This window comes from Leptinotarsa decemlineata, unplaced genomic scaffold (assembly GCF_025532065.1).
Source record: "Leptinotarsa decemlineata unplaced genomic scaffold, Ldec_3_MD MMD2_P_RNA_scaffold_14, whole genome shotgun sequence".
Classification (NCBI taxonomy): Eukaryota; Metazoa; Arthropoda; class Insecta; order Coleoptera; family Chrysomelidae; genus Leptinotarsa; species Leptinotarsa decemlineata.
In genome coordinates this window covers 12,335,353-12,354,117 of record NW_027412528.1, presented here as the reverse complement: position 1 = coordinate 12,354,117, position 18,765 = coordinate 12,335,353, and the positions used below count along the sequence as shown (strand labels likewise).

The 18,765-nt window shown below is 35.7% G+C and overlaps 1 protein-coding gene across 4 annotated transcripts in view; it reads left to right on the top strand.

Moving 5' to 3' along the window:
- ec (ubiquitin specific peptidase echinus) overlaps nt 1-18,765 on the top strand; it is a 348,513-nt gene that overhangs the window by 207,132 nt on the left and 122,616 nt on the right. For all 4 annotated transcript variants that reach the window (XM_074179498.1, XM_074179509.1, XM_074179506.1 and 1 more), the window contains one exon: nt 8,475-8,567. In XM_074179498.1, the coding sequence (XP_074035599.1) occupies nt 8,475-8,567 (93 nt within the window). The remainder of the gene's footprint in view (nt 1-8,474; nt 8,568-18,765) is intronic.

Sequence of the window (18,765 nt, the reverse complement as noted above, 5' to 3'; positions counted from 1 at the left end):
GAGTGTGTATATCAAAAGGGGGAAATTTGTGGACAGAACACTCAAAAAATATGTGTATGTGTGTTTCATCTTTTGTCAAACACTTTTTCTGTCATTGACCGTCATTGATTCAAAACCACTTCAGATACATCGTTGAACTTTATACAAGCTGCTAATGCGCTAATGAGCGATGCATTTTTCCGCAGGTGAATATTTATCTATGAAAAAAAAATGTTTCACTCCAACGTAACAATTCGAAGCGTAACCGATATTCTCACGATGAAAAAAGTTCTGTACACCATTTATAGCGATGTATATATTTGCGGTTGGTTTACTTTAGAATGCGGGTATTCTGGAACGAAAACGCGGAATGTTTCAAATCGATGAATCGAAATATTTGTTGAAGGAAACGACATTGATATAGTACTGTTTAACTATTATGACGCAACAGTAACAACGAAAATCAGGAGTGAATGGAGTTTTTAAGTTTGGTTATCATGCACTTCTTAAAAAACGCCAATTATTTTAAAGTACTGAGAGAAATTGTGCGTATCAAGTTGATTTGAATTCATTCATTTTTGAAGGAAAAATTGAATGAATTGAAAAAATTACCAAAGAAAGAAAAAATTCAGTATTTTAATACAAATTGTTTTTTTCATTGAATTTCGGTTTGTTTTTGAAATCGATACTTCTTTCGAAACAGTTTCACTGTGGTGTCCCACAGGGATCAGTATTGGGCCCTATACTTTTTTTTATTATATGTAAATAATATGGAATCCATCTCTACATATGCTCATTTTACACTATATGCAGATGGCACATCACTGGTTATATCAGATAAAATAGATCAAAACCTACAAACCAAAGGTAATCCAATCCTGCAAAAATTAAACACCTGGTTCAAGGAAAATTCCCTATATTGGAGTAATCAAAAACACGTTCAATAAGATTTCATGCTAGACAAAAATGAATTGCTAGTTTCAACTTGAGAATTGAAGATGATGAAAGTTCTCTGTGCTCTGCGGTGAAGTTTTTAGGTGTACACTTGGATGAATTTCTCACCTGGAAAACTCATTGTGGAACAGTTATATCAAAATTGAACTCCGTGAATTATCTTCTGAGAAACCTTCGTAATATTTCAGATCAGAAACAGCTGATTATGCTGTATCATGCTCAAGTCGAATAGCGTCTTCGGTATGGTATTACTTTCTGGGGAGCTTCCTCTTCATGCAAAGATGTTTTTGTCGCCCAGAAAAATATTATAAGATGTATAGCAGGAGTCTCAAAGAATACAAGCTGTAAAAGCATTTTTTTAAATTTTGAAATACTAACATTGTCATGCCTGTATATATTCGAACTATGTGTTTTTATATATGATAACCGTAACTGTTTCATAAGAAATGAAAATGTGCAAATGTGATGAGCTGTCGCGAATGATAGGAAGCGTTGTCAAGAACTATTACATTATTCGCATCCAATTTTGGGATCATCGTTTTTTCAAACCATTCCTCGAAAATATTAGCTTCCCTGTTCTTATGATAGTCAACATTGCATTCCTCAAGTTTTTTCCTCATAATTTCAAAAAATTCGGAACCCATCCTTTACTTACTCCGCAATGCAAAACGATTGGTCGTGATCCTTTATTTGCAGGCATGTTAGGCGTACACATTCTCGAACCACCAGTCCAACCTTTCGTAACTGTGTCGTGAGTGTCATACCAAGTTTCGTCCAAATGAGAAATTTGCCGTTGTTCTTGTCTATATTTAGTTATTTGTTGTAAGTATTTGTTACGCAATTCCACTATTCTTCTGCTTTCCATGACTGCTTGACGTTTGTACATTATTTCAAATCTATATCCTAGTTTCTTTATCCAATTCTGAAGAGTTTTGTCGCAGCAGCTCACGTTATATGGCTGAAAGTATTCAATTTCTTCTATATGATTTCCTTTTTTTTCTGATTGATTCGGCCGTTACTTGATGAAGATCCATAGTAATTTCAAAAACTACACCTCAACGATTTGATCTCCACAAACTTTATTTGAGAAATATAATCACAACATGTTTCGCTAGCACAGTAGCTTTCTCAAGTGTATAAATACTTCAAAATTGTTCTTACATTGATATTTATATACTACAGGTGACCATAAATCAGACTACCTCCAAAACAATTACCTGAACCTCTACCTAAGGTACCCGTTGAATTATGATCACCTGAAACACAATACTAGTCCAGTCATTATAGTAAGTTCACCTGGGAATTCGAGATACCCAGCTGTAAGTCTGTAAATACTTGTATATTGACACCCTAAAAGTTGTCTCAAAACCTACATATGGTAGGGTGTGAGCAACTATTAAATTTCAAAATCAAAGGGCACAAAAATCGGTTTTTTGCGCTTTTTTGGAAATATCTCATTTCCTATGGGTTTTTTGCTATTTGTATTCTATCAATATTGTAGAATACGAAATTCTCTACAAATTTTGTTTAAAAAAAATTTTTATACGGTGAACCGTTTTCGAGATAGAGGGCGGAGAGCGCGCGGTCACAGCATTACTTCAGGTCAACCGGTGCCTCCGGTCGAAAACGCGCAATATATATTTGATGAACTATCGATAAATCAATGATTATAAATATTTGTCAATTTTTATTAACTATTATATTATATTTTATCATTTTTTTCCTAACTTATCCACTTTTCATTCAGTATTAATTTATTTAACAATACTTACCTGCCCATGTAATTGCAGAACTGTTATCAGAAATGTTATTATATTTGAATTTTAACCTAATTAACATTTATAACTTCTTACATGATGAAAAAAAAACAAATAAATTATGAATTAATCTTTTTATTAAAAAATATTGAATACATTCATTTTTATTGAAAGTAAAGAAATGGAATAAAAGGTCCAAAAACTACAATTTATAATTTTAATCATCTTCTTCCTCTTCATCGTCGTCTTCTGGCTGCTGGTAAATTTCAAACTGGTCTTCATTATCGTCTTCAACGACATTTGTCTCAAGTTCTTTCATGATTTCGGGGTCAAAGGTTCCATCTTCGTTAATGTCGCTCTTATATGGTAGAACATTGAGACAAGTTTGCCCATTACATTGGCCACAAGCTAAAGAGCATTGCAAGCCCGCTTTCCTGCATCCGCATCGCGAACCACAACCACTCTTGCAGTTGCAGAAAATTGTATTTAGCAAATCTTCTGGAGCAGGTGGTAAAATTGTCATGATAGGCTCCAGAAAATCGTTTCGCATTGCCCAACCCCATACCTGGGGTTCCAAATCATGTCCTAACCAAGTTTGAACTTGATAATATACACGGTTGGAATGTTGATGAGCAGCTGCACTTGTTGGTGGAATATTTGAAAGCTGCACAGGTTTATTAAGTTTTGTAGACTTGACGTAATGCCTATAACGAAGATGATCGAGACTTTTCACAGATTTCGGAGCATTATAGACTGCCAATAAGGTTTGAGTTCCACTCTCTAATAATCTCTGGGCCGAACAATTTTCTTCCTCAAATGCTGCAGCTAGTTCATCCAAATTTGTCAGTTTCTCAAAAACTTTTAAAAATGATTTTTTTCCCTTTTTTAAAAGCGCAGAAGTTGTGTCACAGCCACTTAATGCGTGCAGAAATAAAATATGTTTTTTAGAATGAGGATAATTATCAAAACTTTTAGTCGAGTATATCTCCGTTTTTACATTACCTTTCCCAACTTTTTTAAAGAAAATTTCTTGTTCGTAAGACAGTGTATGTCCAATTGAAATGACAAGTAAATCAATATCTTGTCCTATTATAACTGCAGTTTTTTTAGACTTTGATTCTTCAATTGCAGTTTCAACAATAAGAACATCCGCATCATCTCTGGCTTGTTTAGTAGTAATATTTGCAGCTTGTAATTTTTCATTTAACATATTAATGAACGTATCTTTGTTATTTCGATTTGATACGAATTTTTCTTGAGTAACTGGTACAACCATTGTTTCATCGAAACAATCTTCATATTATGATTTAAGTTTTTCTCTTGATTATTTTTTAATTTTAGTAAACGGTTATCAGTATTATTGAATAGATATAGATTTAATGCATGAAGAAAATGATAAAATATAATATAATAGTTAATAAAAATTGACAAATATTTATAATCATTGATTTATCGATAATTCATCATCTGTATATGGCGCGTTTTCGACCGGAGGCACCGGTTGACCTGAAGTGATGCTGTGACCGCGTGCTCTCCGAAAATGGTTCATCGTATATAAAATGTTTTCAAACAAAATTTGTAGAGAATTTTATATTCTACAATATTGATAATAAATACAAATAGCAAAAAACCCATAGGAAATGAGATATTTCCAAAAAAAGCGCAAAAAACCGATTTTTGTGACCTTTGACCTTGGAATTTAATAGTTGCTTACACCCTACCATATGTAGGTTCTGAGACAACTTTTAGGGTGTCAATATACAAGTATTTACAGACTTACAGCTGGGTATCTCGAATTCCGAGATTCTTACCTAATTTAAGCTTAAATGACTGGATTATACCTCACATCTACATCAATAATAATTCTTTCTCGGATTTTAAGAAAACAAGTTCAATAATGGTGATCTATTCAAATCTAGTTGGTTATTCATTAGAATGTTTGAATGTTTAAGTTCATTCATTTCCATTGCTTCCAAATTATTCTGTTTTGAACCTTTATTTCTATATGCAAAATTTCAAACCCTTCGTTAAAGATATGATTTTCTTCTACAAGATGATTTGAATATGTTGAATTTGTTTTCTCATTTACATAGCTCGTATGATGTTCCTGAATTCGATTCCTAAATTTTCTGCCAGTTTGACCAATATATACCTTAGGACACGTTCCACACTTTCCCAACGTATTACTTGTTCTATATGCAATTTTAATATCTCGTTTCCTCAAAAATAAAGCCACTTTTTCCGTTGGTTGTCCAAAATACGTTAAAGCTCTATAATTTTGATTATCTACCTTATCAATAGGAAAAACGTCTCGAATCGCTTTTGCGTAGACTTTCTTGGCAAGCATTTTGTTTATTAATTCGGCTTTAAACCCATTGTTAACCGCAATTTGCTTGATGATATTAGGTTCTTTACTGAAATTATCTATTGAAGGAAGAACATTGACTAATCTGTGAATCATGCTATTATCAGATGCTACTTTGTGTTGATAAGGATGGGTAGAATCGTAATGTAAAGTAATATCCGTATAGGACGGTTTGTGATAAATTGAAAAATCATGTTTGTTGTTCCTTCTACTAATTGTTTTGTCCAAGAAATTGATTGAGTTGTCTGCTTCTATCTCAATAGCGAATTTAATGTTTTCATGAATTTCATTAATATACCTATGAAAAGTATCTAATTGCCTCTTAGTACCTGTAAAACATACCAAAACGTCATCCACATATCTATGCCAATACAAGAAATTGTTAATCAAAGGATGTTCAAAGATCGACTTCTCTAGATTATCTATGAAAATTTCTGTAAGTAAGGGGCTTAATGGATTTCCCATAATTAAACCTTTTGAGGAGGAATAAATATTGTTGTTGAATTGAAAATTAATTTGGTAGAGGTATAACGACAGAAGGTCAATTATTTCCCGTTTCATGACTGGGTTTTCAACTCATGACTGGATGGAGAGCAGCCGATTCCGGATTGGTTTGTCGAGGGGCGGACCGTTCTTATCCTCAAAAGCGGATTCCTAAGAATTACAGATCGATAACATGCTTGAATTCGTGTTAAAAGTTGTTTACAAGCATCTTATACACACGAATACTCACCGCAGTTGACCGAGTGTTCGAACGGATATATGAGCAGAGAGGGTCGAAGAGAGGAGTCGCTGGATGTAAAGAGAACCTGCTCATCGATAGATGTGTAACGCAGGACTCGATACAATATAAGCTTAACCTCTCTATGGCCTGGATCGATTACCGTAAGGCATTTGATACAATTTCGCATGAGCTTATCTTGCATTTGCTCAGATGCCTTGCGGTACCCGACAACATAGTGAGATGCATTGAACAACTGATACCACTTTGGCGAACTCGCTTCAACACAACATCTGGTCAAGCAAGAGTCCAAACAGGGTGGGCCACTTTCAGAAGGGGTGTATTTCAGGGTGATTCCCTCAGTCCCCTTCTATTCTGCATCTCACTATTGCCATTATCCGTTGCGCTCAGAAATACTCGAGGGTATAACTGTGGCACCCCCGGAAACCGGAGGCACAAGGTCACCCATCTGTTTTATATGGATGTTCTTAAACTTTATGCCTCTGGAGAGAAGGATCTCCATCAGTCCTTGAGGGTGGTGGAAGAGTACACGCATGCTATCGGTATGAAATTCGGGATAGACAAATGTACAATGGTTCATCTCAAAAGAGGACGATGCGGGGACTACGGAGAGGATGTGCAGCTCGTAGATGGAAGCATCCTACACCATCTGGATGCCGGAGAGACGTATACTTACCTCGGGGTGGAACAACGCCACTCACAAGAGGTAACAGCAGTGAAAAACTCTCTCCGCGGCAAGTATCAGCACAAACTTCGACAGATCTGGTCATCGGAACTGTCGGGGAAGAACAAAGTTGCTGCAACAAATATGCTTGCCATTCCAATCTTACTCTACTCGTTTGGAGTAGTGAAGTGGACTCGGGAGGAGCTGTATCAACTCGACGTAAAGACCCGAAAATGATGCATCTCTATAGGAGTTTGCATCCCAAATCGTCCGTTCCACGGTTGTACTTCCCCCGACAACAGGGAGGACGTGGACTTTTGAGTTTGGAGTGTCTACATGACAGAATGGTACTGGATACAGCCTGTAAAGTCGTCAGGAGTTCGGATCCCCTTCTCTGCATGGTCCGTGACCATGAGAGAGCAGGAATTGGAGCTTTTCTCCTTAGGGCAGCTGTCCGAGCAGCTGATGAACTCGGTATAGTTTTCGACTCTGAACGAGGTGACTACAACTCTGTCACCGAGTTGGAACCCGTTCAGCAAAAAGCTCAGATAAAAGCCGCAGAGATCACCTTACTTCTGCGGAGACACAGGGATAAGCCGATGCATGGGGTCTTCTTCAATAACATTGAAGACCTTGGCTTATCAAAGCGCCTGACCTTCGCTTTTCTCAGGTCGAGTGGGCTGAAGTCGGAAACTGAGGGGTTCATCATGGGTTGCCAGGATGGTGTCTTCAACACCTTAGTCTACCGCAGTCGCGTGATGGGTATAGAGGTTCCTGACACAAGGTGCAGGGCCTGCCGCGAGGCGCCCGAGACCCTAATGCACTTGCTATCAGCATGTCCAGCATATGCGGTCTCGGCCTATATCCATCGACATAACGCGGCCCTAAGAGTGCTATATTACCATCTACGGCACTCTTACGGTATTGACGAGACACCGGTGTTGCCCTACGCTCCGGGGGATATTGAATCCGTTGTGGGGAACGAGAAGTGCCGAATTTATTGGAACTATTCGTTCCCCACCCTCAGGCTCATACAAGCTAATGAGCCTGATGTAGTCCTTCTCGGCCACCAGACCAAAACGATATTTGTCGTGGAGTTTTCAGCTCCTGGCGAGACGAATATCGTCAGAAAAGAGAAGGAAAAACGGATAAAATATCGAGATTTTCTCTTCGAACTCCGCAGACTCTATCCAGATCACTTTGTCAAGATGGTTGTTCTGATTATTGGAGTCCTTGGTGGAATGATGTCTTCTCTTCTCTCGAATCTTAAAATCATACCGGCTTGCCGCACTAAGGCAGAACTCTTAGCCGCACAGATGCAGAAGGCTGTTATTCTTGGCTCACTGCGTTTGCTCAGGGCACATGATTCTCGGACCCAACGATCACTTACCCCACGGTGTGGGGAGTGGTCATTGGTTGATTATGCTGGCGCGCCCTCCCGAATGTATCGGGGCTTCGGGAGATAGGGCCTGACCAGCGCACACTACGGTGAAAAATAATAATAATAATAATAATATTTATTTACCAAAGAATCAATAAATACACTTCAATTCATTATTGAAAAATGCAAGTAAATAAACACAGAGAAAATCCACAAAGGCTAACCTAGGAGCTAATTATTCGTAAATATATAGTAAATTTATAAAATATTGGAAAGCAATTAAATAAATAAAATATATGAAAAAAAATTCTCGCTACTAAACAAACACAATGAAATGAAGACATACGATAATAACGATAACCAATATTTCTTCAATATGAATTTATATTGAATCCATTGTATAGCTCCTATTAGATAAGAAATCGCACAATTGTCAATCGATACTCAATTAACACCGCGGATGGCTCAACAAGTTGCCAATAAATAACAACCTCTTGTATGTTACTCATCACTGCAATAACCAATAATTATTACCATTAAGAACGAGCGTGCTATTGTTGGTTGTGGACGTCTGGGCTTGAAGCAGCGTCAGAAGGAAGTAACAGGTGTCTAACGCGTGGTCTTTGTTGCAGGTGTTATGGCATCTGGACATATTTCGAAGGAGCTTCCGGGACCTGTCCGGCCATGCCTGTATGGCGGACTCCTGCATCTTTTGCGCTCTTAAAGTGAGTATGGAATTAAATTTCATGTCTGCATGTTTTTCAACATAGAGAAATGCTCTTACAGAGTGTTTAGTATAAACGAAGTGTCCGAGATAAGGAGAGCCAGTATCGGAAAACTAGAAACAAAGATACTAAGTCTGTTAAATAGGAAAAAGTCGTCCATTTTGACGTTTTATAATCTACTCATCAAACGATTTTGGGGAAACATCAGTGGAGTTGGCGCAAGAGGGGTCAACTTACACCGAATGATTTTTTCCGGTCGATATAAAAAAATTGAAATTGTTTATGGTTGCTCGTAGACGGAACATCGGATTGAAAATCTGTAAACGTTATTTTTTTTTGTATTCCTTGAAAAGTGGCAACAAGAAAGTGTTTTTTGCTTTTTAATATTTTCTTGAATAAAGTCGAAAAAAATTAATACGGATTTGGCGAATTTCAGTTGTTATCGAATACCTACGGATTTTCTTAATTTCAAAGCGACATGAGCTTCAAAATAGGATACTTTTTTCAAGTTTACCCGACTCTGTAATCCTCACAATTTCCGATTTTCCCATGCTGGACTTTCTTATCTTAGACACTAATTATGGCTTGGATAATACAAAATGCAATATTTCGAAATATAAAAAACTCTGTCAAAGTTTGCTTACTTTAATTAGATTATACTTTCCATAAACAAAATTATACAGACAGTGTTTCTTAGCCAATACCTCTAGATCAAAATGGTAGTACTGGTTAAATGTTTCAGAAGTTGCCTTTCTGGAGAACAATAAAAAAATCAGATTGTTACCATCAATGGACGTCTATGAGATGTTTTGCAAAAAATAAAAATTGGCGGATTTGCTTTGGTGGCTCTACCGCCTCAATTTCAAATGATAAGAAAATAAAGCAGGAGTAATTTTAGTGGCGTTTCACATTTGTTATGATCGGGTATGAACTAATTTTTATTGCAACGTTTCATTCATTAGGTTTCATGTTTTTTTTTCAATATAGGCAACTAGTTTTTTTTCATTCATTTCAGTACCTATCCATCATAATTTTTTCAGCTATGTATCACAACAGATACATTTCTGAACATTCATCTTCGAAAAAACATCATCATTATTAGGTCAGAATTTCCCTATTTTTAGTTTAGATTCTTTCAGGGATTTCAAACAAAAAACTGAAATTACAAAGAAATAACATACAAGCAACAACCAAACAAATAAAAATTGAAATATTAATAAAGCTGAAAATGAAAAATTAAAAATATTATTAACAAAAAATGAAAAAATAAAAATTAAAAGGTTTCAAACCAAGTTATGTCACGAAGTTTCGATTGTGGATACTAACAATCGAAACTATTGTGGTTACTAACAATTGAAACGTCATGACATAACTTGGTTTGAAATCTTTTAATTTTTTCATTTTTTTTTAATAATATTTTTAATTTTTTCATTTTCAGCTTTTATTAATATTTTAATTTTTCTTTGTTTGGTTGTTGCTTGTATGTTATTCCTTTGTAATTTCAGTTTTTTGTTTAATAAAATGTGTTATTTTCGGTTAATCTTTTTTAATTTTATTTCAGGAATTTCAAATCAATTCATATTATATTAGATAATGGAAGTCCGAACTGATGAAATACACTACGAGACATTGTCAACCATCGTCAAACAAAAGATTTTTTGTTCACAAAAGAAGGCAACTTTTATTTAATTTAACCAATCTTGTAAGCCTCAACATTTCCGAAATAGCAATAATGAGGTCAGTTAAAAAATCGTTCTATTATTAAAAAAACCGATATTTAAATTTGGTTGACGATGTTGTTTTGTGAATGTTACAGGTTCGGACTTTCGATGTCTAAAAAAGTTATAACAGACTTGTATTCTGTGAATAAAAAATACTAATATATTTCAAACGACCAAAATATTTAGATAAGATAAGACCATGTCAAAAATGAGTATGGAAATCAAAAAATATATAACACTTTTGATTTGTAGAAAAAACAAATTTACGAGACCTTGGTTATAACAATTTCTAAAACAATGAAAATTTGTCTTGTGAAATTTTCTTACCTGAAACAATATAATTCACGTACTAGAAAGTCTGAAACACTAGAAATACATATTTTTTTCATTACTAACCTGAGAAATTGCTATTATTTACTCCATTCCTCTAACGAGAATTAATATTGTTACGATATTTACTTGGGATTCGTTTTTAAAACAACAACACTAATAATACTTAGACAACTTTTATTTACTTAATACACAACTGCTGCACTGATTATAATTCACTTAGAATACTCGCTTGCTTGACACTTCGAACACTCTCTTACTACTCTCCCTGCCGAAGGAACTCGCTCTTTTATAGTAAGATCGATGCATCTAGAATTTCTAGAAATTCCATATCCACCGCGATGTTTCCCTCTCAGGATCGACGTTGGAATAAAACTAGAAAATAATAGGAAGCTAACCCTATTTATGCTATATAGGTATCCCATTCAGGTAAACCATCCAGGTGTACCACCCATACAGGTATATCAAACTGAATTAATTTTACAATTTTGCCTTATCTATTATTTTACAATATATGTTTATATAAAACAATTTTCAGCTATATAAAAATTAATTTCACAATATTGCCTATCCAAATTTATTTTTGCAATGTGTCCTTATGTAGTGATCAGTAAACCCAACAACATTATTTTATTTCATTTCAACAAGCTATATAGAATGCTCTTTGGTATAGGTCCGTCATCGTTATTCATAATATTATTGTGTTTACTCATTTCTACACTCTCATAGGCATCTAGTTGCCTGCTGTTGTTAACTTGTCTAACTAATCTTAATGAACTGAAGTCTATGGAATGGTTTTTTTGCAAAATATAATGGGCGACTGCTGATTTTTCAAGTCTTCCATATTTTAAGTGTGCTATGTGTTCCTTATATCTTACTTCAATAGATTTTTTTGTCTGTCCATAATATTTTGCATCGCAGTCCTTACATTCAATTTCGTAAATTCCAGACTTTTCCGAATTCTCGACTTTGTCTTTTGGACTTCCCAAAAGGCTCTGTAGTGTATGACTTGTTTTAAAAACCACCTTCACACCTAATTCCAAGTTCCTCGTATATTGGTGGTATGGAACAACCCAGCACGTTTATGCTGTCCACAGTGATGTGAACTGTCAGAAATATACCTGTACGTGCTTGTTTCTTTTCTAAATATATCGTATTCTAACCCTCCATATTGACTCCTCATTACCAAAACGCCAAGAAATGGCAGTTGTCCCTTGTTTTCTAACCCATACGTGAATTTTATTGCTGGACATCTATTATTCAAAATGGAAACAAAGTCGTCAATATTCCATTTTTTGGTATCGAATATCGCGAAAATATCATCCACATACCTTAGCCAAATCCTAGGAAATACTTCGACTTTTCTTTGGTTTCCATTTAGAATCTGCTCATGAACAGGTCTGCCAGGTAGGGGGACAAGGGGTTTCCCATGGCCGTTCCTTCCTGTTGTTCATAAAAGCAACCTTCTACCTGGAACCGATTTTGTTTCATACACAAATTAGTAAGAGAAACGAATTCATCGATTTCGTTATTATTGAAATTATTTTTCTCTAGTAATTCCTTGAGGTATTGCAAGGTCTGTGAAACTGGGACGCTAGGAAATAAGGAACTAACAACAAAAGAAACCAAAATCTCACCTTCTTGCAAAACCACGTTTTTTTTGTATGTTGTATGAACTCTAAAGAGTTTTTATAGTAAAACTTGGTTCCGCAATAGACAAGGTTTCAAATTCCTTAGTGAGCTACTTTGCTATTTGGTAGGTAGGAGCTCCAATAGCTGACACGGAAAAGTCTGGAATTTACGAAATTGAATGTAAGGACTGCGATGCAAAATATTATGGACAGACAAAACGATCTATTAAAGTAAGATATAAGGAACACATATCACACTTAAAATATCATCATATTTTGCAACAAAACCATTCCATAGACTTCAGTTCATTAAGATTAGTTTTAGACAAGTTAACAACAGGCAACTAGATGCCTATGAGAGTGTAGAAATAAGTAAACACAATAATATTATGAATAACGATGACGGACCTATACCAAAGAACATACTATATAGCTTGTTAAAATAAAATAATATTGTTGGGTTTACTGATTACTTCATAAAGACACATTGCAAAAATAAATTTAGATAGGCAATATTGTGAAATTAATTTTTATATAAATAAGGTTAGCTTCGCATTAGTTTCTAGTTTTAATCTTCCTCTTTAAAGATGATCACTTGGTGATCGAAACACGTGTCGAGGTGTTGAAAATAATGATTTGGTGTTGGGAAAAAACTCCAGTAATATTCATTACTACACCAAAGGTTCCAAACAGTGCATCATAATTAAATATCTAACGCTTTTTCGTTACACTGTGAAATTGTATGCCATTCTTTTTTTCTGTGAAGTTACTAGGCTTTTATTCACCTACAAATATTGAACATAAGAGTTGGCAACGAATGTGTTATAAAACTTTGTTCTACTGATGTATTCCCACACTATCCAAATTAATTTGAGGAATAATGACGAAATTGTTTCATTGTTCATGAAACTGCATTATTTCGTAAAGAATCTACTCCCACAGTTCATGTTACGCAACAAAACATAATTTGTATTTGAATTTCGAATGGAATTATCAATGAAAATATGTGAAAAATTTCCTCTTCACATACCATTTACCTATACCAAATCTCATTTTGATACATCTAATAGTCTAGAAGTTATGACTTCTCGTTGACACCCCGTATATCAGTTTGATTTGGAGCATTCACCATTTATTTCAATGGTGCTATGAATATAAAATCAGATATATCTCTTCATGTTTAAAATGACAGACACGATAATAGCTGATGAGAAATATATTTGCAAAATAATACATACATTGAATATATCTAAAATATTTAAGAGACTTCTTTCTATCCCAGAGTATAATAAATGGCAATTTCTGAAATAAACTGTTTTTGATTTTCCACGATTTTTTCAATTTTCTTGAATTTTAGAGAAATAACCTATGGAAAAAATTATCAGTCATATATAATACAAACCATGATAGTAAAACAGTTTTTACACCAATGACTTCTCTATGACTGTTTCATTATCATGAGGGTGTTATTGATTTTCATCAAGTAACGGCTCAGAATATTAATGAAAATCTATGAGGAACACTTTTGTTTTTTTGATGGATTGATGATTACCTATATTTGTTATTAGAAGTTCGACGACTATTCAATCGAGCTAAAGCGTCAGGTAACTGGGAGCTTTATAAAACCACTTTAACGTCATACAACAAGGAAATCAGAAAGGCAAAACGGGAGTCTTGGAGGAAGTTCTGTGAGAGTACCTCTGATTTACCTCGCAGCACAAAAATTCACAAGATTATCTCTAGAGAGCCGACTGCTGAAATTGGGTCGCTCAAACGACCCGATGGAACATTTACGACCTCTAGTAAAGAAACGTTAGAGCTTTTGATAGAAAACCACTTTCCTGGAAATCTGACTCTTGATAGCAACAGACCGTCCATCTTCGAAGGCGCTAAACGCCCAAAAAAGAAGTAATCCAGTCATTTAAGCTTAAATTAGGTAAGAATCTCGGAATTCGAGATACCCAGCTGTAAGTCTGTAAATACTTGTATATTGACACCCTAAAAGTTGTCTCAAAACCTACATATGGTAGGGTGTAAGCAACTATTAAATTTCAAGGTCAAAGGTCACAAAAATCGGCTTTTTGCGCTTTTTTTGGAAATATCTCATTTCCTATGGGTTTTTTGCTATTTGTATTTATTATCAATATTGTAGAATACAAAATTCTCTACAAATTTTGTTTAAAAAATTTTTTTATACGGTGAACCGTTTTCGAGATAGAGGGCGGAGAGCACGCGGTCACAGCATCACTTCAGGTCAACCGGTGCCTCCGTTCGAAAACGCGCCATATATAGTTGATGAACTAGCGATAAATCAATGATTATAAATATTTGTCAATTTTTATTAACTATTATATTATATTTTATCATTTTCTTCATGCATTAAATTTCTTCTTCATCATGTTGTATGGAGCAGAGAAGATACTTTTTCTATTATTTTTGATAAATACATGAATTATTTACAAAGGCATTACAGTTCCAAAATAATTGTTGTATTTGACGGATATTCAGGCTACAGAAAGAACGTAAAAGCTATGGGGCAGCAGAAAAGACCTGCTGCACTTTCAAAAACGTATGAAGTTTGTTTCGATGAAACAATGGTTGTACCAGTTACTCAAGAAAAATTTTTATCAAATCGAAATAACAAAGATAAGTTCATTGATATGTTAATTGAAAAATTACAAGCTGCAAATATTACTACTAAACAAGCCAGAGATGATGCGGATGTTCTTATTGTTGAAACTGCAATTGAAGAATCAAAGTCTAAAAAAACTGCAGTTATAATAGGACAAAATATTGATTTACTTGTCATTTTAATTGGGCGTACACTGTCTTACGAACAAGAAATTTTCTTTAAAAAAGTTGGGAAAGGTAATGTAAAAATGGAGATATACTCGACTATTAGTTTTGATAATTATCCTCATTCTAAAAAACATATTTTATTTCTGCATGCATTAAGTGGGTGTGACACAACTTCTGCGCTTTTTAAAAATTGAAAAAAATCATTTTTAAAAGTTTTTGAGAAACTGACAAATTTGGATGAACTAGCTGCAGCATTTGAGGAAGAAAATTGTTCGGCCCAGAGATTATTAGAGAGTGGAACTCAAACCTTATTGGCAGTCTATAATGCTCCGAAATCTGTGAAAAGTCTCGATCATCTTCGTTATATGCATTACGTCAAGTCTACAAAACTTAATAAACCTGTGCAGCTTTCAAATATTCCACCAACAAGTGCAGCTGCTCATCAACATTTCAACCGTGTATATTATCAAGTTCAAACTTGCAGGACATGATTTGAAACCCCAGGCATGGGGTTGGGCAATGCGAAACGATTTTCTGAAGCCTATCATGACAAGTTTGCAACCTGCTCCAGAATATTTGCTAAATACAATTTTCTGCAACTGCAAGAGTGGTTGTGGTTCGCGATGCGGATGCAGCAAAGCGGGCTTGCAATGCTCTTTAGCTTGTGGCCAATGTAATGGGCAAGCTTGTCTCAATGCTCTACCAAATCAGAGCGACATTAATGAAGATGGAACCTTTGACCCCGAAATCATGGAAGAACTTGAGACAAATGTCGTTGAAGACGATAATGAAGACCAGTTTGAAATTTACCAGCAGCCAGAAGACGACGATGAAGAGAAAGAAGATGATTAAAATTATAAATTGTAGTTTTTATACCCTTTATTCCATTTCTTTACTTTCAATAAAAATAAATGTATTCAATGATATTTTTTAATAAAAAGATTAATTCATAATTTATTTGTTTTTTTTCCATCATGTAAGAAGTTATAAATATTAATTAGGTTAAAATTCAAATATAATTCCTATATTTTCATTAACAATTCTGCAATTACATGGGCAGGTAAGTGTTGTTAAATAAATTAATACTGAATAAAAAGTGGATGAGTTAGGAAAAAAATGATAAAATATAATATAATAGTTAATAAAAATTGTCAAATATTTATAATCATTGATTTATCGATAGTTCATCAACTATATATGGCGCGTTTTCGACCGGAGGCACCGGTTGACCTGAAGTGATGCTGTGACCGCGTGCTCTCCGCCCTCTATCTCGAAAACGGTTCACCGTATAAAAAATGTTTTCAAACAAAATTTGTAGAGAATTGTGTATTCTACAATATTGATAATGAATACAAATAGCAAAAAACCCATAGGAAATGAGATATTTCCAAAAAAAGCGCAAAAAACCGATTTTCGTGACCTTTGAAATTTAATAGTTGTTTAAACCCTACCATATGTAGGTTATGAGACAACTTCTAGGGTGTCAATATACAAGTATTTACAGACTTACTGCTGGGTATCTCGAATTCCGAGGTGAACTTACTATAATGACTGGACTAAACGACTGGGACGTCGCAAGAAAGGTTATCATAGCACCGGCAGCCCTTCAAATCTTCCGGAGAGGATGGTATATTTCTAGCTCTTCTTCAAAACGGACTGGAAATAATTTTACCTATTCTCACAAAATTGTATAGTGCTAGTCTGGCGTGGAACTATACACCACCCAGTTGGTTGGCAGCAAGGGTGGTATGTATACCTAAAGTGGGCCGGAGAGACCCACACCCCAAATCGGTACGACCAATCAGCCTTACATCCTTCCTGTTGAAAGGACTTGGGAGGATACTGGACGGACATATCAGGAGGGTAGCATTATAAGCATCCCCCCTGAGCAACCACCAGTATGCTTATCAAACCGGCAAATCGACAGATTCGGCATTAAACAACCTCGTTGAGAAAATCTCCCAATCCCTTGATAACAAGGAGATTGCGGTTGCTGCATTTCTTGATATTGAAGGATCATTTGACAATGCACTACCTAAATCTATAGGATTGTCTCTGGCTAGAAAGGGTATAGAATCGACCATAACTGGCTGGATCTATGCCATGCTAGTAAACAGAACTGCAACTACGACTCTTCGAGGCGAGGCTATCAGGTTCAGGGTCACCAGGGGCTGCCCTCAAGGTGGGGTACTACCTCCCCTTCTGTGGTCGCTCCTGGTGGATAGTCTGCTTGATGCCCTCGACAGAAGAAAAGTTGATCTGCAAGCTTATGCAGATGACCTTGTCATCCTGGCAAGGTCCACGTCGGAAAGGGTAGCTTGTAATATCCTCCAAAGCGCGTTGGACGTTGTTCACAGTTGGTGCCAGAGGGAGCAGATGTCTGTCAACCCCAGCAAAACTGTGTTAATCCCCTTCACCAAGAGAAGGAAATTGGACGATCTAACGCCACTTTCCGTCAATGGTGTGGTCATTTCATTTAGAACGGATATGAAATATCTTGGCATTGTCCTTGATGAAAGACTCACCTGGAACGCTCACTTGGAAAAAGTTTTACACACAGCCAGAGTGTCTCTATGGACATGCCGAAGGATTTGTGGTAAAACTTGGGGTTTAGGTCCCAAACAAATCCATTGGCCTTATGTGATGATTGTCAGACCAACGATCACTTATGGTGCAATTACCTGGTGGCCGAAGGCTTTACAGAAAACGCCCCAAGCGAAGTTCTCTGGCTTACAGAGACAGGCTTGTCTGGCTATCAGTAGTGCCATCAGTACCACACTGTCTGGGGCCATGGAGATCCTTCTAGATAATAATAATAATAAATCGGCTTTATTGATAATATAAAAAAACAATACAAAGATATATTTGGAAATGAAAATAGGTTACAGGAGATTCTAGTACTCCTTTGCGAAGTCTAGCTCAAAGCTACTCTAACTCAACCAACAAACACCACTCCATAATGCACGCAAACATACAAAAATAAAAGCAATTAACAGTGATGGAACCATGAAATGAGAACCGTAAATAAAATAACAATTTGTGATTACCTTCTAAAGATAGTTGATAAATAATTTAATTTAATTGATCCGTTGTCTAAAAAGCAAAAGTTGACATTACTGACTATCATAGATATAATTTTTGTATTTGAATTTCCTGATATTGAATCTCTTCAATTGCTCGGGCAATGAATTATAGATTTTTACAGCACCAAAAAGAAACGAGCAATGTCTAAATTGGTAGCAAACTGTCAAAAAAGACTCTTCTCGATAGGAAGACTGAACATATTGTCTCTGGTCTGAATTCCTGGCCATACTGGCCTGGAAGGCAATGAAGCTGCTGACTCTCTTGCTAAGGAGGGTGCTGCAAGCAGCTTCATTGGACCAGAACCTGTCATTGGCATCGCTTTGAGCTTTGCCAAACAAGCACTTAACACCTGGATGGCAAGAAGAGTTATGGACTTCTGGCAGAATCTTCCAGGATTGGCTCACTCCAAAGCGTTTATTCACCCTTCGAAACTTGATACCAAACAGTTGTTGGACTACAGTAGGGATGAACTACGATGTCTAACAGGCCTTCTTACAGGTCACTGTCATTTGAATCATCACATGCAGAGACTTGGACTGTCGGAAGACAGTGTGTGTCGCCTCTGTCTGGAAAATGATGAAACTGCAGAGCATATACTTTGTGCCTGCCCCGCTGACCTTAAAGACCACTCAC